Below are 22,723 nucleotides of genomic sequence, written 5' to 3' on the forward strand. Positions count from 1 at the left end.
TCTTCTACCATGGACGAAATACAATTTGATTGTTATATATCTATTTTTTTTGGTGCCACTCGTTCTTTTCCTCTTTGCCGCACAAACACCTTTCTGAGATTTATTTTATTTAAATCCAACAGGTTTAATACATCCAGTAAACTGTAAACGTACTATAAGCCATATAAATTAAAAATAAACAGATGTTGACTTTCAACAGCTGATCGAATGCTCTTCCCATTGGATATAGGAAACAGATGTTCCATAACACAAAAACCAGAAATGAGCAAAAAACTAAGAGAACACAAACATTTCCATTCCAATAAACTTAAAACGAACAGTTTTTTTTTTTTTTTTTTCAACAAAAATACTAACATTCTCCCCTTATCGCTGATGGGGGGAGGGAAATCATGTGTGCATGTGGTTGTTCCATTATTTACTTTTCAGCAATCTTATAGTGATGGAATATTTTTATTTTTCTTCTTTTATTTTTCTGCCCTGCCATATAAACAGAAAATTGTTTTAACTGTTTTTGCGTTTGTTTTGTTAGTCTAACAGAGGGCGTCTAATCAGTGTCATAACCTCTCTTCTACGATTTTACTAAAGATTTTTACGTTTTTTTTTTTTTTTTTTTAACAAATTATGGAAGTTCATAATTTCATTTCAACCTCAAACTACAATTACAACAATCCGGATGACTTGGATGTCTTCCAGGATCCTCGTGCCTATATAATTGCATCGCTGTTTATGTTGGCAATATATATTATAATTCTTGTATGTTACTGCGACGTTAGTGTATCGTACTTGAGTTTAATAATAACTTCTATTATTTTCGATTGTAGCTGTTAATATTGGCATGGAGAAAGTGGTATAAGCCGAGAAATCACTCAAGAGGTATGCATAAAATGTCTATGATGGATGTGTCTTATTGTGTGCTTCAAAGAGTACAAAATAATGATAAAATAAAAAAACAGTATATTTTTTGAGAGATAAAAATGGTTCATGTCGCGGCTGAGTACTATCTTTAATAGAGAGTGTAAATAGAAAGAGACAACCCGAATTGCTCATGGTAGTCACATCGACACAGCTGCTGAGACAATGAACTGTCAAACAAAATTTTGAAATTGAAAAATTTTAATGAAAAATTAATCAAGTTTAAAAGAAATATTGAAAAATCAATATTATGACAACTTCCGATTAGTGTCGTACAAGAAAACTTATAAAATTTTACTTATTTTAAAAGAATTTTTAAAAATTGTGACATATCAATGTTCCCAAGGGTTCTTTATTCTTCTACCATGGAATTGCTTTCAGAAAAAAATGTTTACTCAATAACAAAAAAGTGCAAAATCACAGCTGAAAATAGCTATTGCATATAATATGTCTTATGTCAAACGCTGACATTTTTCATATAATGTTATATGCAGGGTGAGATAAAAAAACTGCAACAATATAATAATTTTTAATTTTTTTTTTTAATTTTATTGAATGAAAGCAAAAAATTTCGGAAATAGCATCAAATGTTAGAAACATTTTAGATTTGTTCGAATTGGTCACACGGCCAATAAAACCGTCACACGCTACCCGAATATTGCTCTGCGGTATTTTGGCCCATTCCCTGCCTGGCGCTTGCTTGAGATGATCGACAGTCCATTGTGTGCTGGAAATGATCCGAGGAACCTCATTTTATTACCATACTTGGGTGGCGCGTGCTGAGTGCGATGGTGCTGAGTCCTGTTGGAATGTCCAAGGTCTGCGGCCAAAATGTTTGCGTGCCGAAGGCCTGAATACACCCTCCAGAATATTTTCGCCACGTTCGATTAATACGAGCGGAGAGCCACCATCGGCGGCCCACACCATCACCGGTCGGCGCTTGAGTTCAGGTGGCCAACCGAAGGTGCACATTTTCAGCTGATCTCTTTGGCAATTAAACACGACAATTTTGTTTGTTAACACACTCTCATCGGAGAAAACCAAATTCGGCAGTTCACCACTTTCGGGCAATCGAAGCAACTCTTTAGCTCTTTTGAGTCTATTTTTTTTTCTGTTGCGGTGTAAATTCTTGCACTTTTTGGAATTTCAATGGCTTTATACCAAGCTCATTTTTCAATATTTGCCGAATGGAATATTGCCGAATGCGATATGTTCAGCTCACGAGCCATTTTTTGGCCACTGCGACACGGAACATCTCCTGATGTTCCTGTTTTCTTCCGCCCACTTCCTTGACGTCGGGCTACGCTTCCAGTATCACGGTAACGAGCAATGGTACGAGACACAAAAGATTTATTCACATTTAAATGCTGGAGTGCCAAATATAAAGAAATCACTCTATCACGCTTGAATTCCGTCACGAATAACTATTTTTCTGGAAAATTCTCACCAAAATGCTTTTGTACGCTTATAAACAATATAATGAACTGCCACTGGAATAATTTCAACAGCTGTCGGATGAGTGGCTTAGAAATGACAGCAGTCTGAAGTCGGTTGTAGTTTTTTCATCTCACCCTGTAGATACGTCAAAATGTTTACAATTTTTTTTAAATAAGTATGCATAAGTTTTCTCATATGACACCAATCGGATGTTGTTATGACATGAATTTTTTCAAGAATTGTTACAAATTTGAATAATTTCTCGTTCAAAATTTTCAATTTCAAAATTGGTTTGACAGTTCATTATTCCAGCAGCTGCGTCTATATATATTCTTTACCATGAATTGGTATAAAACCGGGTAAAGATTTTGTATGGAAATACGCTATATGCTAACTTCTACTGTGAACTCAATGTGTTTTTTATATCCTACACCACAAGGTGGTCAGGGTATTATGCCTTTGTGCATTTGCTTGTAACAGGCAAAAGGAAACGAGATAGTCCCATAGTTCCTTTTGATGATCGATTTATGCATGTCTGTCCATGTATTTTTGTAAACAAAGTACAGTTCGCATTTATTGCCCTATCCAGATTTTGCACAAATTATTTTTTTGGCCCAAGGACGAACCCAAATGGAGATAATCGGTCAAAATTTAGATATAGCTCCCATATATCTCTTCGTCCGATTTGCTTTTTATTGTGCACCAAACGTGTAATATCATCCCGAATAGTATGAAATTTAATATGCACATACAACCAAATTAGGCCTGAAAATAAGTATGCCAAATTTTATCGAGATCGGTTCAGATTTGGATGTAGCCCCCATATAAAACTTCGACCGACTAAGGTTTTATTGTGCACCAAACGTCTAATATTTGTCCAAATGGAATGGAATTTGGCACTTACGACCGAACTGAATCTAGAAGCTAGTATGTCAAATTTGGTGAAGATCGGTTCAGATATAGCTATAGCTCCCATATATACAGTTCATCCGATTTGTTATATTTGTTACCCACAGCCGTAATATGCACTCCATAACAACGATATTCAGGTAATATATCAAATACAGCTCAGAAATATCTTTGCCAAATTTTATTGAAATCGGTTCCGATTTGGATATAGCTCCCATATATACATTTATCCGATTTCAAATTAATTGTACACCAAATGGACAATACAAGTCCTAATTTAAAAGATACAAATGCTTCGGCATATATATTCCGTTGAACTTTAAATTATAATTATAGCGTGCATGTTGAATTCTCCCATTAAAACGTGTAATTGTTATGCGGAGCTCTACTAAATTAGCAAAGTGGTGTAGGGTATCATTACCGTTTTTTTATACCCTCCACCTTGGAAAGGAGGGTATATTAACTTTGTCATTCCGTTTGTAACATCCCTAAATATTCGTTTTAGACCCCATAAAGTATATATATTCATAATCAGCATAAAATTCTAAGTCGATTTAACGATGTCCGTCTGTCTGTCTGTCTGTCCGTCTGTCTGTCTGTTGAAATCACGATACAGCCCACATTATTTGACGTAGGGCTCCAAAATTTAGCAGAGCTATTTGCATTGTGTCTAGGATGGTTGGTATTGAAAATGAGATATATCGGTCCACGTTCTGGTAAAGTCCCCATATAACGGTACCTCCCGATATTCGGTATTTTGATGATTTATGCCACATTTTTTCACGGATTTGTCTTAAAATTGGTATTTGTAGGTCATAGCGGGTCCCTGAGCGTGTGGCAAAACATTGCATGTATAGGTCCACGTTGTGGTATAGCCCCCATATAAAGGTACCTCCCGATATTTAGTATTTTAGTTTTTTTTTACCACATTTTTTCACGGATTTGTCTGAAAATCGGTATTTGTAGGTCATAATGGGTTCCAGCTCCGGTGGCGAAACATTGTAATTATAGGTCCACGTTTTGGTATAGCCCCCATATAACGGTACCTCCCGATATTCGGTAATTTGATGAGTTTTGCCACATTTTTTCAGGGATTTGTTCGAAAATGGTATTTGTTGGTCATAATTGGTTCCAGCTCCGGTGGAGAAACATTGCATGCATGGGTCCATGATTTGATATAGCCCCCATATAACGGTACCTCCCGATATTCGGTATTTTGATGGTTTTTGCCACATTTTTTCACTGATTTGTCTAAAAATTGGTATTTGTGGGTCATAATGGGTTCCAGCTCCGGTGGCGAAACATTGTAATTATAGGTCCACGTTTTGGTATAGCCCCCATATAACGGTACCTCCCCATAATCGGCATTTTAATGGTTTTTGCCACAATTCTTCTAATGTTTCTTTTACCCTAAGGTGGAGGGTATTAAAAGTTTGGCCCGGCCGAACTTAATGTTTTTTCACTTGTTTTTTTTTTTTGCCTTATCCCCTTTTTGACTCTCTTTCTTTTTGCTGACACATATATCTTTGTTGACCTTCATAAAATGTGTTCCTTTATCTAACGTGTGTTTTTTAAGGCCGATATAAACATAACCCTGATTGCTGTCGGTACATTTTTCATTGAAAAGTCAACAAACAAATGTCAAACAAAATAACACTCCGACAAAGAGATATAACCCCAGTATGTTTTAATGGTGGACTATATTTACATTAGAAATATTTCATTAAAACGTGTCGTTTAATATTTGAAATACACGGGTTATACCATGGTAGAAGATTACAGGTAGATGCATCAACGATTGGTGGGAACATTGATGTGTCAAAAATTTTAAAATGTTGTTTTTTTTTTTTCAAAATAAGTCGATTTTTATAAGTTTTCTTATACGTCACCAACCGGAGGAATTTTTCAACAAGTTTTACACATTTTAATAATTTTTCATTTAAAATTTTCAATTTCAAAATTGGTTTGACAGCTCTTAGTCACAGCAGCTGTATTCTTCTTCGATGGGTTATACAAATGTCAAATTAATTGTAAATTATCGTAAAACACTTGTGTGATGAAAGACACTTTATGGAAACATCTGCCTGCTGTTTTTTTAGCCGGCGCTTAAAAACGCCACTGGCCACTAGAGGATTATCTGTTTGCTGGCACTTAACAGTGCCAAAGCAATTTCCTTTTAGAGCACTTTAGAGTGCTCAAATAAAAGACTTGTAGTTTTCTTTATGCCGACAGATCGGCAGATAAAACTTGATTAATTTTTATTACAAAAATGTCCTACATATATACATAAATAACGGGATTTTACTTATTTTCTATTATCTTATAAACTATTATCCTTAATTGTAAACAATAAAACAAATGCTAAATTACAGCTGATAAATTACAGCTGATCTATCATGTTATATTTTGGGATCTCTAGGTGCGCGTATCGATAACAGTCGATTACACTACACTTGTTTTATGCTACAGTGAGTAAAACATCCCCCACACCGAAACCTAAATTACGAGCTTTTCGGAGATTTATCATCTATGTAACTTATAATAATTGTAATAAGGCATTTAACGAAAACATATTCGGTGTAAATAAGTCTTAAGGAAAACACAAAGTGTCAAAATCAGTTGTTGTCTGTAAATAAATGTATTTTGCCGTTATGGATCAATTACCATGGAAGGGCTTGAATGTAAACGTTTTTTTTTTATTATGGGTCGGTTCCAGAACTGCAAGAACTTTAAAGTTTTTACTATAATAACCGATTTTCCCTCTATGATTTCGAAAGAAATGCAAGACTAGTAGATTCTTGCAGGTTCTGGAATGGAGCATATGTTTTGCTACTTTTTGCGAAAAAGGAGTAACAATTATAGATCATTGTACGTTATGCAACACAGTATACAGGGTGAGATGAAAAAACTGCAACCAACATCAGACTGCTTGTAAAATTATTCCAGTGACAGCTCATTATACTAGTGTTTACAAGTGCATTTTGGAGAGAATTTTCCAGAAAAAAATTTATTCGTAATGAAATTCAAGCGTGATAGTCTGACTTCTTTATATTTGGCTGGAAAACCACAAGTGGCTATCGCTAGAGCACTCCAGCTTTTAAATGTGAATAAATCGTTTGTGTCTCGTACCATCGCTCGTTGCCGTGATACTGGTAGCGTAGCCCGACGTCAAGGAAGTGATCGGAAGAAAACAGCAACATCAGCAGAAATGGTTCGAAAAGTAAAGGCGACTTGATCGAAACCTACGTCGCAGTGGCCGAAAAATGGCTCGTGAGCTGAACATAGCGCAATATTCCATTCGGCAAATATGGGAAAATGAGCTTAGGGTAAAGCCATTGAAATTCCAAAAAGTGCAAGAACTTACACCGCAACTGAAAGAAAATAGACTCAAAAGAGCTAAAGAGTTGCTTCGCTTGGTCGAAAGTGGTGAACGCCGAATTTGGTTTCCTCCGTCTCCGATTAGAAAACATTTGTTGTCCATCAGTTTGTAAACAAACAAAATGATCGTGTTTACTTGCCAAAGAGGTCAATAAAAAATGTTTACCTTCGGTTGGCCACCGGAACTCAAGCGCCAGCCATGGTGATGGTGTGGGTCGCCATAACAGCTGAAGGTCGCTCTCCGCTCCGCATTAATCGACCGTGGCATCAGAAGAAATGCCGAATATTATCGCAAAAATATTCTGTAGGGTGTATTAAAGCCTTGAGCAAGCAAACATTTTGGCAGCAAACCTTGGACATTCCAACAGGACTCAGCACGCGCCACCCAAGAATGATTAGATGGTTCCTCGCTTCATTTCCAGCGCACAATGGCCACTAAAATCTCCGGATACCAATCTATTGGACTATTGTGTCTGAAGTACTTTGGAAAGCAAGTTTGGCACTAAAAAACACCAAAGTGTCGATCACCTCAAGCAAGCGCTTCGCCGGAAAAGGGTCAAAATAGCACATAGTAACATTAGGGCAGCATGTGACGGTTGTATTGGCCGTTTGAAGGCCATAATCCGAACAAATCTAAACTTATTCTAAAATTTGATGCTATTTCCGACATTTTTTGCTTTCATTCAATAAAATTTAAAACAAAATTTAATAATTATGGCGTTTGACTTTGCCGTTTTTTTAACTCACCACGTAAATCGTAATACTGCTCTTAATCATCGTATAAGGGTATAGTCTAAACTTAAAATCTAAAAACTTTAAGAGTTATGGGTCAATGGAATTGGCAATACCCAAATAGAGTCAACGATGGGCAACTGCACTTCGACGAAGTCTAATGTGTTTTTATGGGGATTTTTTAACAATATCTCGGTTAATCGCCAAGAGTTACGATAACGAGCTATTGGCGATTGATTCTAGTGGCTAAAATGCCATTGTCATGAGACAATCTTTTTTTCTCACGTGAAAAAATCACGTGCTAATATCAAGCCGAACAATACCTTAACTTTCATGCCATTATTTCTCATCATGATGAAATTGTTGTAAAATTTCCTAACATAATATCTTATCTTATACATACTTATAAATTGTATGACACGTTAAGTGCCATAATCAGTTCACTTCAAGCAGTTGATCAATTGAAAATGTTTTCAACCAAGTTTTTGTTTTTAATATTAACACCGATCACAGAAAGCCTCTAAACGAAAAATACAAATTACTATGAGTGACAATATTTACATGGTTGCTGTAGTCATTGCAGCAGTAGTTTTGGGATTTGTTCTTCTTCTGCTGGTTACATTATTTCGTGTTCGACAACAAAGAAATGGTAATAATAATAATAATAAAAATAATAATAATCGTAATATTATTGTCAAACTTAGATCGAGATCGGAAATGGACAATATCGTTCCACTTCTTCAGGTACCTACCTCACAAAATGTCAACATTTCCGAAGAAATTAACAGAAAGACAAAGGATAATCCGATTTTGCTGCAACTTTGCAAATCCTAAAATTTGCATCAGTGTTAGGTCAGTTGCGAAAATGGACTATATCGATCAAACTCCATCAAGTACCTCCCCCACAAAGGGTCAACATTTTTTATATTCATTAACCTCATAAAACAATTTTCAATAGTTTTTCATTCAACATTTTCAATTTCAAAATCAGTTTGACAGTTCATTATCCCAGCAGCTGTGTCGATGCGTCTACATGTATTCTTCTACCATGTGTTCAACTGTGTTTAATGCACTTCCCATTGTTTTTTTCTAAAAAAAGTAATGCCAAATTCATGGTACAATAATAAGGCGTTCCACCAGCGCTTCAGACTCAGACTAAATGTCAAATTTTATTTATTTGTTCGTTTGTTTTGTACAGTGATGTAGAATCATGTAATAGGATCTTGCTAAAGGCTGTTTCAATTAACTTAACCAAAAACAGTTTTCTTTTAAAAGGTATACCCTAAATATGCCCCTATTTACGAACATGTTAATTGGAATTTAAACCCTCAAAATGTATTTTTTTGTTTTTGCACTATCACATTGAAGAAAATATGTTATCAGGTTAGTTTTCTATATTGAATTGTTGTCGAAGAAACACATACCACGGCAATTCGGCCATTAATTGGAATCAGTCGTTTGCAAAATATTCATTCTGAATGTTGTCGATCGCTCGATTGTGATATTTTATTTCAAATTTATAATATGGCAGCTGATCCTGCTGAGTCCGCCCGTGTGGTCATAATTTTCATGACAATCGGATTATGTGTGATAATGATAGTAGGTTATTTTTAGTTAATTTCATTACAAACACACATACTAATACAATGCTATCAAACAGTTAGTGGTGCTGATGTGGCGTCTGTGTTGTTATAAACCAAATCAACCAATTATGGGAGTGGAAGGTATGTTTATTGTGATTAAATACAGAAAAAAAGATAATTGAAAAAAAATATATAATGGAAACAACAATTGTGTTCTTAGTTCGGTTGGCATTACTTTTACCATGAACTTGGCACTACTTATTAAATGGATTTAGCGTTATGTTGTGTTTACACCAAATAAACAATCAGCAAATACAACACTGATTCAGTAAGACATTCAAGAAGTTTATACATGGTAGAAGAATATAGGTAGACGCATCGACAGAGCTGCTGCAACAATGAACTGTAAAACTAATTTTGGAATTGAAAATGTTGAATGAAAAATAATTTAAATTTATAAAAATAGTTGAAAACGCGATTTGTAATAACCTCCGAATGACGTCGTATAAGAAAACGTTTCTTACGATATGCATTTTACAACAGCTTTAACGAATTTGAGTAAATTTTCATTCAAAATTTTTAATTTCAAAATTGGTTTAACAGTTCATTGTCCCAGCAGCTGTGTCGAAGCGACTACCTATATTCTTCTACCATGGTTACTGCGATGGAATTGTTGATTCCAAGCATGGTAGATGAATACAGGTAAATGCATCAACGCTTGAGATCATCTCAAAAGTTGATATGTCAAAAAATTTAATTTTTTTCAAAAATGAGTATATTTGTATATGTTTTCCTATACGACGCCTATCGGATGTTGTTATGATATACATTTTTTAATCATTTTTCATTCAAAAATGTTACTTCCAAAATTGGTTTGACAGTTCACTGTCCCAGCAGCTGTGTCGATGCGACTACCTGTATTCTTCTACCATGATTTCAAGGAATGTTGGGCAAAACTTTTACTCCAACGGTTGCTGCATTTTGTTCGGAAAGAAGAAAGGAAAGAAAAGAGAGCAATGCAAAGCTTAACTGACGATTTCTGGGTTTCTGGCGAATATCTGGAAAAATAAATGAAAATTGTGATTTGTGTAAAGTATTTTGTGACACCTGAAAATTGTAGTAGTTTTTATTATACCCTCAGCTATATGGCTAGAGCCTCATCGAAACAACGGATTTAGACCATAGGTCTCTTTGGACCAAATCCGTTTCAGAACATTTGGAGTCGATCTAGCGATGTCCGTCCGTCCATCTGTCTATCTGGCTTGTTGGTGCTCACGATAACTTTCGAAGGGAATATCTGATTTGATCCAAACTTGGTACATCGTAATATTATTGTCAAACTTAGATCGAGTTCGGAGATGGGCAATATCGGTTCACTCCTTCTGGTACCTCCCCCACAAATGATCGAAATTTTCAAAAAATTAAAATAAGAAAGGATAATCCGATTTTGCTACCATTTTGCATAACCTAATATTTGCGGCAGTGCTAGGTCAGGTGCAAAAATGGACAATATCGGTCCACTCCATCCAGTACTTCCCCCACAAAGGGTCACAGTTTTTAATTAATAATTATACTCATGTAAAACGTGATGTAAGGGTCCGATTGTCTTCAAATAACACACATCACAATATTTTTATTAACCCAAGGTCAGGTGTGAAGAAGGGATGTATCGGTCGACTCCTTCTGGTACCTTCCCCACAAATTGTCAAAATTTTGAATATCCATGAAACTCATAACAACGCGAAATTAATTTTCGATTCCATTCCAACTTAACACATATCAATATTTCCATCAACTCTAGATCTGTGATAATGATGGTAGCGATCGGACCATTCCTTCTGGTACCTCCCCCGCATAGGGTACAAATTTTGAATAACCGAAACTATTATAAAATCCGAAAGAGGCACATCGTTCTATTCATATTTCATACATCCCATTATTTCTACTAACTCAAGATCTGCTGTGCAGATGGGATATATCAGTTCACTCCTTTGGTATCTCCTTTGAATAATTATAATTCTTATAATATGTGATGTCAGAGTCCGATTGTCTTCAAATTATTCCCATCACCATATTTTTATTAACTCAAAGTCAAGTGAGAAGTAGGAATATATCGGACGACTTCTCCTGGTACCTTTCCCACAAAGGGTCAACATTTTGAATATCCATGAAGCTCATAAAACGCATTCACCCATCTCAATATTTCCATTAACTCAAGATCTGTGATAATGATGACAGAGGTCGAACCATTCCTTCTGGTACCTTCCCCCCAAAGGATAAAATTTTGAATAACCGAAACGATTAATAAATCCGAAATCTCCATATTTTACACATCCCAGTATTTCTATTAACTCAAGATCTGCTGTGCAGATGGGATATATCGGTTCCCTCCTTCTAGTACCTCCCCCACAAAGGGACAACATTTTGAAAAAAACTATAACTCTTATACCATTAAATGACCAGAGTTCATTCTGTGTCATCGTAAAGTGACTCAAAACGCGAGGACTTACATACGCTAGCCTAAATTAATTATCTATTAAGTGTATTGGAAACTCCGCACCAGCGTTTCTGTTTTTTGACATTATCACAGTATTAATGAAATAACATGTTATCTGATTAACTGTTCGGGTTACCACCTGACGAACTCTAATCAGCCCTTTACTCAATCAGTTGTGTGCAAAATTTTCATTCCGAATGTTGTCGATCGCTTTTTGAACATTTTGTGATTTCTTTTGTGAAATTTGAAAAATGGAAGACAATATTGGCGTAGCCGCTCGAGTTTATATAATTTTCATGACCATTGGATTATGTGTAATAATGATGGTAGGTGTTGGCTTTATTTGATATCGATACGAAATATATGTGTATATTTGTATTTTACTATCGATAGGTAGTTTTGGTGATATGGCGTTTGTGTTGTCACAAACGAAGGCGGCGACCGACAAATGTGGAAGGTATGTTTAATGAAATTTCGAACAAAATAGAAACTTGACAGATTACCAGAACATTTGAAAAATAAGGTTATTTATTGTCTGTCGGTTATTATACTCGGGTTACAACATGGCAGAAGAATACAGGTAGATGCATCAACGCTTGGGAGCATTGATATGTCAAAAAAATTTAAATGTTTTTTCAAATATATGTAGATTTTTATAGGTTTTTTTATACTACGTTCGGAGGCTATTATAATTCACGTTTTTCAAAAATTTTTACAAATTTAAATAATTTTTCATTCAACATTTTCAATTCCAAAATTGGTTTGACAGTTCATTGTCCCAGCAGCTGTGTCGATGCGCCTACCTATATTATTCTACCATGGTTACAATGAATTTTGACAGTTCAAGAGGAAACAGCTGTTCGCGTTGACTGACCTTTTAAATGCTCTTTGGTACACATAATGCTATTTACCCCACTTAATGCGACTTGTCATCTAGAAGAGCTGTCAAAAATTTATTGTGATTGGAATCACAGGGCAAAAGATAAACAAACAGTAAATAAAACTTAAAGGCCATTTAGACTACATTATTTTATGTGTGCCTTATCAACCCAAATTTTACGATTATTTACCATACAAAATTAAATCGAGTCCAATACATCAATATAATCTTCTGATCCTGGTATTATCGCAACATTGGCGAAATATTGACTAAATCATCAATTCTTTCCATTTTTATACCGTCCACCACAAATAGTATGGAGGGTATATTAAGTTCGTCATTCCATTTGTAACTCATCGAAATAATAATTTTAGACCCAACAAAGTATATATATTCTTGATCAGCGTAACATTCTAAGACGATTTAGCCCCAAGCCTCGTACGTCCATCCGTCTGTTGTAATTACGCTACAGTCAAAACGAATTAAGATAGAAAGCTAAACTTTTACACAGATCTGTCTTTTCTCTGCAGGCAGGTCAAGTTCGAAGATGGGCTATATCGGTCCACGATATCGTATATCCGGTACATCCCCCACCCATTATTGTGTATTTTGATAATTTTAGCCACGATTTAGCCCCAACTCTGTTGTAATTACGCTACAGTCAAAACGAATTAAGATAGGAATCTAAAATTTTACACAGATCTGTCTTTTCTCTGCAAGCAGGTCAAGTTCGAAGATGGGCTATATCGGTCTACGATATCGTATATCCGGTACATCCCCCACCCATTATTGGGTATTTTGATGATTTTAGCCACATTTTTTAATGGAATTGTCTGAAATTCTACACAAGCAGTTCTTTATGAGTACTTTTCCAGATACACGTTTTAGTATAGCACCCATATAACGGTACCCCCCGATATTCGGTATTTTGATGATTTTTGCAACACTATTGACCGGAATTGTTTCAAATTTCATATACAAAGTTCAGAACCGGTGGTAGTAAACTTATGAAACAAATTGCTTATGCAGGACCAAGTCTTCGTATAGCCCGCATATAACGGCTTTCATTTGAGCGGTATTTTTCGGCTGAACTAATTTTTAAAATATTTCAAGTTTCTTCCAAATGGTGAAAAATTAAAAAAAAAACTGCAACAAAGTCAAACGCCATAATTTTTAATTTTTTTTTTTAATTTTATTGGATGAAAGCAAAAAGTATCGGAAATACCATCAAAATTCAGAATAAGTTTAGATTTGTTCGAATTGGCTACCTTTGGCACGAATTATGTCCTTCAAACCGCCAATAAAACCGTCACACGTTGCCCTAATGTTGCTCTGCGGTATTTTGGCCCATTCCCGGCGAAGCGCTTGTTTGAGGTGATCGACATTTTGGTATTTTTTAGAGCCAACCTCGCTTTCCAAAATACTCCACAATAGTACAACGCATTGATATCCGGAGATTTTGGTGGCCATTGTGCGCTGGAAATGAAGCGAGGAACCTCATTTTGTAACAATTCTTGGGTGGCGCGTGCTTAGTGCGATAATGCTGAGTCCTGTTGGAATGTCCAAGGTCTGCGGCAAAAATGTTTGCGTGCCCCAGGGCTTTAATACACCCTCCAGAATATTTTCGCTATAATATTCGGCATGCCACGGTCGATTAATACGAGAGGAGAACGACCATCGGCTGTTATGGGGCCCACACCGTGACGATGGCCGGGCTTCAGTTCTTGGCAAGTAAACACTATAAACGAATACTGAACAACGAATGTTTTCTGATCGGAGAAAACCAAATTCGGCAGTTCACCACTTTCGGCCAAGCGAAGCAACTCTTTAGCTCTTTTGAGTCTATTTTCTTTATGTGGCGGTGTAAGTTCTTGAACTTTGAGGAATTTCAATGGCTTTACCTCGAGCTCATTTTTCAATATTTTCCGATTGGAATATTGCGATATGTTCAGCTTACTAGCCATTTTTCCGCCACTGCCACGCGGCTTTCGATCAAGTCGCTTCTTTACTTTTCGAACCATTTCTGCTGATGTTGCTGTTTCTGCCTTATGTCCACTTCCTTGACGTCGGGCTACGCTACCAGCATCACGGTAACGAGCGATGGTACGAGACACAAAAGATTTACTCTCATTTAAATGCAGGAGCGATCTAACGATAGCCGCTTGTGGTTTTCCAGCCAAATATAAAGAAATCATTCTATCACGCTTGAAACCCATCACGAATAACTTTTTTTCTGCAAAATTCTCACCAAAATGCTTTTATACGCTTTTAAACAATATAATGAGCTGTCATTGGAATAATTTTAACAGCTGTCGGACGAGTGGCTTACAAATGACAGCAGTATGAAATTGGTTGCAGTTTTTTCATCTCACCCTGTTAATAGACACAACAACTATCAGAGCTGATCATTTCATTAACTGTCAAAATTGTATTGTGATTGAAATCACAGCAATAAAGAAATAGTTAGCAAATCCCATGGTAGAAGAATACAGGTAGATGCCTAAGCAGTTGGGAACATTGATGCGTTAAAAGTTTTTAAATGTTTACTTTTATCAAATATATGTAGATTTTTATATATTATTTTTTAATACGACGCCAATTGAATTCTACCAATTTATTCTACCCTGTAACACAACTAAAATTTATATCACAGTTCGTTTACATTATTGCATCTTCATAACAACAGCTGATTTTGTCGGTGCCTTCTTTAAAATGCATCTTTCACTTAAAATTATAATGAAAACAAATGGGAATACATAGAAAAGTTCACAAATATCTCAAAAAAATTTTTTCTGCCAATGATTCCTTTGTCTAAAAGACAACAACTGTTTCGTATTTCAGGATTAAACATATAAACTTTCTCAATTGACTTTCATTCATGGCAGAAGAAAACAGGTAGATGCATCAACGCTTGGAAGCATTGATATGTCAAAAAAAATTAAATGTTTTTTTCAAATATAAGTAGATTTTTATATGTTTTCTTATACTACGTCATTCGGAGTCTATTAAAATTGGCTTTTTTTCAACAATTTTTACAAATTTAAATAATTTTTCATTCAACATTTTCAATTTCAAAATTGGTTTGACAGTTCATTGTCCCAGCAGCTGTGTCGACGCGTCTACGTATTTTCTTCTACCATGCTTTCATTTAATATACATGCTTACATGTACTTAATATAGTGGAATTCAGCTGTCAATTCCATTGCGTATATGTCAAATCTGACCATTTGAACTATGTGTAATAAAATTTCAAGTCGAAATCCACTGGATTTGTTATGTGTAAACATGTTTTTGCTCTACTTCAGCAGTTTTTTAAAAGTATGGGCCGTTTTCCAGTTCAATGTTATAAACATTTTTGATTTGACATTTCTTTCCTTTATATTTTTTTTACCACTTCTAATTGCAAAAATTGAATACCAGGTCAGGAAATCGTGTTTAATTCTATATTCCTGTTCGCACGAATCTAGTTGTTGCAAAAATATATAAAGTAGTAATTTTACACGTTCCGGAATTTAGCTATTGTTTATATATTTTTCCCATTAATATTTCCCATTTAAAATTTCCATATTTGTATCTGATAATTTGCAAAAATTAATTAAATATATATCCATCAAATTTAAAAAAAAAAATGCTGCCAAAGCTCTTGTTTGTTTTATGTCATATCAGCTGTTTTGTAAACTGTCAAAGCAGAGATAAAATATGACATATTTTGCACACAATGTTGGTGTGATTTAACTCTCCGGCGTCAGTCTTTCACAGCCTTGTGTTTCAAAAACAAAACAAATCGCAACATTGTTGGATAAGATAATTAAGCATATTTTTTTTAATAAAATCTATAATTAGAAAACATCGATGAGCCTGAAAATAAAACAAAACTATGGACAATTACTTGTGAAATATTATAATCATCGCCCTCTGATTTTATCCCTGAGAAAATTCCAGTAAATCTCTTGCCTCTACGTCATCTCTAATAAATATTTGCATTTTCGTCATTATTTACAACATCAAGTGTTGTAATCTTATCTCGCACAAACAGACAGAGAGACAGACGATATGCATCCACTTATATTTTATTTTTGACATATTTGTTTTATTATCTCCTTTATCAAAATGTTTTGCGGCCATAAAAAATTAAAACTTATTCGTGCAGTTATTATTTTAATTTCAAACAATTCCCTGGTGGCGGAAGATCTAAAACAACATCGCTATTGCGTTTTTTTTTTCTTTGTTTCTTTGTTATTCTAAAATTAAATGGATACATTAACACTCTTCATCTTGGGCTATGTTCTATTAATTGCAATTATATTTGTGTTATTGCAAATTATGCTGCCGTTAATGAGTGGGTATTAATTCTAGTGCTATTGGAAATGTCAAAAATATTGAGGTTTTAGTTAAAAATACATTTTTTGTGACAATTGAATTTAAATCCACTCGATCTCAAATTGCGTATACGACAAATATCCACGATTTACTTGACATACACCCTTTGGAATTGACATTTGAGTAGTGTAAACGTAGATTTAGTAGTGTAAACGTGCTCTAACAAAAGATTGCCACATGAACAATCCCATCGGCGTTTACTTTGCCGTATGCATGTAATTTGACAAGTGAAATCACCCCGAAAATTGTGTGTTTACATTCTCAGCTGTCACAGTGTTGCCAATATTTGAAGCCAAAAGCTCAATAATAAAATAATCTTATCGTTTTATTCTGAACTCTATCTTATCGAACAATGGAAAAAAGACAATTATATTATTAGACGTTGTTAAACCAATGGACTATTGAAAAGAATTTATATTTAACTGAGTAGTCATTGAAAAACATTAGGGAAGTGTGAACAAAACAAAAAGCTATGTAACAAAATGATAGCTGTTTTCTTCGTTTTGGTAATTGCAATAATTATTTTCATTGCAGCCAAAATAAAAAAATCCTCAGGTAAAAGAAAACAGTGATATACTCGAAAGAGGAGTGTTGCAACCGGAATTCGGTTAAAAAAAGTGTTGTAAGGTGATGCCAAGTTGTAAACTCATAATTATTATTGTAGTCAAGTTTGAAAAAATAAGAGGAAATGATCTTAACACCATGTTAACATGTACAAAATCCATTGGATTTTATTTGACGTATGCCTAATGGAATTGACATTTGAAATCAAGTGGATTTAGTAGTGTAAACGTGCTCTAACAAAAGATTGCCACATGAACAATCCCATCGGCGTTTACTTTGCCGTATGTATGTAATTTGACAAGTGAAATCACACCGAAAATTATGTGTTTACATTCTCAGCTGTCACAGTGTTGCCAATATTTGAAGCCAAAAGCTCAGTAATAAAATCATCTTATCGTTTTACTCTGCGCTCTATCTTATCGAACGATGGAAAAAAGACAATTATATTATTAGACGTTGTTAAACCAATGGACTATTGAAAAGAATTAATATTTACCTGAGTGTAGTCATTGAAAAACATTAGGGAAGTGTGAACAAAACAAAAAGCCATGTAACAAAATGATAGCTGTTTTCTTCGTTTTGGTAATTGCGATAATTATTTTCGTTGCAGCCCTTACTGACAAAATAAAAAAATCCTCAGGTAAAAGAAAACAATGATATAATCGAAAGAGGAGTGCTGAAATCGGAATTCGTTTTTAAAGGAAAAGTGTTGTAAAGTGATGCCAAGTTGTAAACACCCAAATATTATTTATGTCAAGGATGAAACCATAAGAGAAATTGACATTTGAAATCTGTTGGATCTTTCATGTAAACATACATTTTTACAAAATATTGATTCAGTGTGTCAAATTTAAAAAAAAAAAATATAACGGACCAGAACAGACGAAAAATTCAATTTAAATAGGTTAAGCTGTTATCAGACGATAAGGGTTTTGCATACAGGTTGAGATGAAAAAACTGCAACCAACTTCAGACTGCTGTCATTTCAAAGCCACGCGTCCGAAAATTGTTAAAATTATTCCAGTGACAGCTCATTATATTGTTTACAAGGGTACAAAAGAATTTTGGTGACAATTTTCCAGAAAAAAAGTTATTCGTGATATTAAATAAATTTTCTGTGTCTCGCACCATCGCTCGTTACCGTGATGCTGGTAGCGTAGCCCGACGTCAAGGAAGTGGGCGGAAGAAAACAGCAACATCAGAAGAAATGGTTCGAAAAAGCTGAACATATCGCAATATTCCATTCGGCAAATATTGAAAAATGAGCTCGGGGTAAAGCCATTGAAATTCCAAAAAGTGCAAGAACTTACATCGCAACAGAAAGCAAAAAGAAAATAGACTCAAAAGAGCTAAAGAGTTGCTTCGCTTGGCCCAAAGTGGTGAACTGCCGAATTTGGTTTTCTCCGATGAGAAAACATTCGTTGTCCAGCAGTTTGTAAACAAACAAAATGATCGTGTTTACTTGCCAAAGAGGTCAGCTGGAAATGCGCATCTTCGGTTGGCCGCCATAACAGCCGATGGTCGCTCTTCGCTCATATTAATCGACTGTGGGTACAGAATAAATGCCGAATATTATCGCGAAAATATTCTGAAGGATCTATTAAAGCCTTGGGCAGGACTCAGCACCATCGCACTCAAGACGCGCCACCCAAGAATGGTTACAAAATGAGGTTCTTCGTTCCATTTCCAGCGCACAATGACCACCAAAATCTCCGGATACCAACCCGTTGATCTATTGTGTCTAGAATATTGTGGAAAGCAAGGTTGGCACTAAACAATACCAAAGTGTCGATCACCTTAAGCCAGAGCTTCGCCCGGAATGGTCCAAAATACCATAGAGCAAAATTCGGGCAGCGTGTGACGGTTTCATTCGCCATAATTCGTGTCTAAGTGACCATTTCGAACCAATCTAAACTAATTCTAGAAATTGATGATATTTCCGACATTTTTAGCTTTCATTCAATAAAATTTTTAAAAAAAATGTAAAAAATATGGCGTTTGACTCTGTTGCAGTTTTTTTCTCACCTTGTATATACTTTATGGAGAATATTTAGGAATGTTAGAAACGGAATGACAAAGTTAATATGCCCTCCTTTTTTAAGGTGGACGATATATAAAAACATATGCAAGTGTATGGTTGCAAGAATTATGAGTCATATGTAAAATTGGAATTTTGACGTATACATGGATAATAAAAATGACAACTCATATCTAAATAAACCAAAAGTGACAGCTCATATGTAGCAGGAAATTCTGTTTAATATAAAAGTGATGCCAAAGTTCAATAGTCCAAATTGACGGTTCGTTTCTGTCAAGAATTTTTATTTTGAAGTTACATATCTTTAAATCGTACTTACAAATACAAAATTCATTGGATTTAATGTGACATAAACGCGATGAAATTTACAGTCAAAATTTGCTTGATTAAGTGTATGTAAACATGCTTTTGCATCAACGCTTGGGAAAATCGATATGTCAAATTTTTTAAACCCTTTTGTCAAAAATAAATAGATTTTTTATGTTTTCTTATACGAAGCCATTATAATATGAATTTTTCAAAACATTATACAAATTGAAATAATTTTTCATTGAAAATGTTCAATTCCAAAATTGGTTTTGACAGTTCATTGTCGTAGCGGCTGTGTCGATGTGACCACATGTATTCTTCTACCATGATACCGATTCAGCGTAACTCATTTTTTGTGAAAATGCAAGGAGCCAGAATCGGTGAAACATGCATAAATGCGTAGAAATTCTATTTAATGTAAAAGTGATGCCAATGTTTCTACCTTCGAAATTGCACAGAAAAGTAAACTGTGTTCCTACAAGCTAAGAAGAAGCTTGCATGTCTTTTAAAATCTGTTTTGTTTTTATATCAGCTAAATTCTTTGTTTATTTGACAGGTATACAATGAAAATGGCAAACTATGTATATTACACATATCCTTGCCCTGCGTTAACAAAACTGTCTTTGTAAAAGCTAGTTTTGAGAAATTGTAGTCAATTTTTTTTTCTTGTGCTGCAAATCCAGAAAATTTACTATTGATCCTTCTTCCACAAGAACCCAAGCACTCACCCACATTAATACATACAAATGTCGTTATCTATTTAGTTTATTCTGCTGCACATTTGACCACCACCAGCTCGGCGAACTATCTTTAGCATTAAAAACAAATATTTCAAGTTATGACTAATCTATGTGCGATTGCGAATATCTTATCGTCAAATACTAAACGAAAATATTAATTTGATGGCGATTCCGTTAAACATTCGCAAATGCTACTTCTACTAACTGTTTTAGCAGTTAAACATTTTGAAGTGATTTCGAAAGAAGCACAAACTAACAATGATCGGAGGTTTGGGAGGATTGGCCTTAATATTTATAGTTTTAACATTTTTAACGGCTATCTTTATATTTCTTCTTGTGCCATGTTTAAATTATCGTTGGACGACCAATCGGCAAGAGAGAAGGAATAGAAATGGTAAATATTATTTTTTTTTTTGTGATAGTGTCCGAATGTCAGCAGTGAAATGCATTGAAGTAGACTGTCAAACTCTAGGCCAACGTTTGTTATTGATGAGATAGTTGCTCGCACTCTATGGGTATTTTTCGACAACAACATTTGCCAATGGTCGGTTTTTGTTACATGGCCTAATTCTAGGAAAAAAAAACAAATTGAAATATGACACAATCCAAACCCATTTATTCGCGTTTCAAAAACCTCAACTAATGTTGCGTTGAGCTGTCAACATTTATTTTAGATTAAATAAAGCAAAATCGCAGGAAATGTCAACATTTGTTTACATTTTATTTGTTGTGTGTGGTTCATTCGTACTTGGATTCCAACATGGTAGAAGAATACAGGTAGATGCATCAAGGCTTGGGAACATTGATATGTCAAAATTTATAAAACGTTTTTCAAAAATAAATACATTTTTATACGTTTTCTAATACGAGGCTAATCGTATGTTGTTATGAAATGCATTTTTCAATAATTTTGCAAATTTTAATATTTTTCATTCAAAATTTTCAATTCCAAAATTGGTTTGACTGTTCATTGTCCCAGCAGCTGTGTCGGTAGAAGAATGCGGGTAGTCGCTCCTAAGATAATGAACTGTCAAACCAAGTTTGGAATTGACAAATTTCAATGAAGAGTTATTGAAATTTGTAAGATCTTTTGAAAAATGCATATCATATTAACCTCCGATTGACTTCGTATAAGAAAACATATAAAAATCTAATTATTTTTGACATTTTTTAAAATTTTGACATATCAGTGTTTCCAAGCGTTGACACATCTACCTGTATTCTTCTACCATGGAGTGTGCTGCATCAACGGCATGGTAGAAAAATACAGGTAGTTGCATCAACGCTTGGGAACATTGATATGTCAAAAATGTTTAAATGTTTTTTCAAATATAAGTAAATTTTTGTGTGTTTTCTTATACGACGTCATTCGGAGGTTATTATAATACGCATTTTTCGACAATTTTTACAAATTTAAATAATTTTTCATTCAACAATTTCAATTCCAAATTTTTTTCTGACAGTTGTCCCAGCAGCTGTGTCGATGTGTCTACCTATATTCTTCTACCATGATCAACGGTTGGGATCATTGTTGTGTCAACATTTTTAAAATGTTTTTCAAAAAAAATAGATTTGTATAAGATTGGTGTCGCATAAGAAACCAATCGAAGGTTGTAATTTTATGCAGTTCTCAACAATTTTGACACATTTGTAGAAATTCTCATGAATTTTAAAATTGATTTGACAGTTCATTGTCCCAGCAGCTGTGTTGATGCGACTACCTGTTTTCTTCTACCATGATACAGTTTCAGCGTATCTCATTTTTGTGAAAATGTAAGGAGCCGGAATCGGTGAAACATGCTTAAATGCGTAGAAATTCTATTTAATGTAAAAGTGATGCCAATGTTCAATAGTCGGAGTGTACGTTTCGTTTCTGTCAAGAATTTCTACCTTCGAAATGGCATAGGACAGAAAAGTAAACTGTGTTCCTACTAGCTAAGAAGAAGCTTGCATGTCTTTTAAAATCTGTTTTGTTTATATAGGAGCTAAGTTTATAAAAATACGCTGTTTATTTGACAGGTAAACAATGAAAATAGCAAACTATGTATATGACACATAGCCTTACCCTGCGTTTACAAAACTATCTTAAAATTTGCTAGTAGATAGTAAGGAAGTCATTCACCTCAAGTATCAATCCAGTATGTAGTAAAATACAACTCTGATTCAAGATTTTACGTCTTTGTAAAAGCTAGTTTTGAGAAATTGTTGTCAAATCTTTTTTTTTTTTTGCTGCAAATCCAGAAAATCAACTATGGATCATTCTTCCACAATAACTCATAGCACTCGCCCACATTAATACATACAAATGTCGTTATCTATTTAGTTTATTCTGCTGCACACATGACCACCACCAGCCCGCCGAAT

General features: G+C 34.7%; 1 protein-coding gene across 17 annotated transcripts in view; it reads left to right on the forward strand.

Moving 5' to 3' along the window:
• LOC101894094 (uncharacterized) overlaps positions 1-22,723 on the forward strand; it is an 81,815-nt gene that overhangs the window by 52,028 nt on the left and 7,064 nt on the right. The window contains exons 1-2 of one of the 17 annotated variants that reach the window (XM_011293351.3): positions 558-753; positions 822-873. The exons of 9 other annotated variants lie outside the window; for them this stretch is intronic. In XM_011293351.3, coding sequence (XP_011291653.1) covers positions 622-753; positions 822-873 — 184 coding nt within the window. In that variant the 5' untranslated portion in view covers positions 558-621. Of the gene's footprint in view, positions 1-557; positions 754-821; positions 874-7,884; positions 8,018-8,842; positions 8,968-9,028; positions 9,093-11,680; positions 11,775-11,841; positions 11,906-16,498; positions 16,668-17,108; positions 17,264-17,753; positions 17,913-20,602; positions 20,754-22,723 lie in introns of those variants that run through there. 7 more of the 17 variants (XM_005181429.4, XM_005181434.4, XM_011293354.3 and 4 more) reach the window with 7 other exon arrangements.

The sequence above is a fragment of the Musca domestica genome, unplaced genomic scaffold (genome assembly GCF_030504385.1).
Source record: "Musca domestica strain aabys unplaced genomic scaffold, Musca_domestica.polishedcontigs.V.1.1 8, whole genome shotgun sequence".
NCBI lineage: Eukaryota > Metazoa > Arthropoda > Insecta > Diptera > Muscidae > Musca > Musca domestica.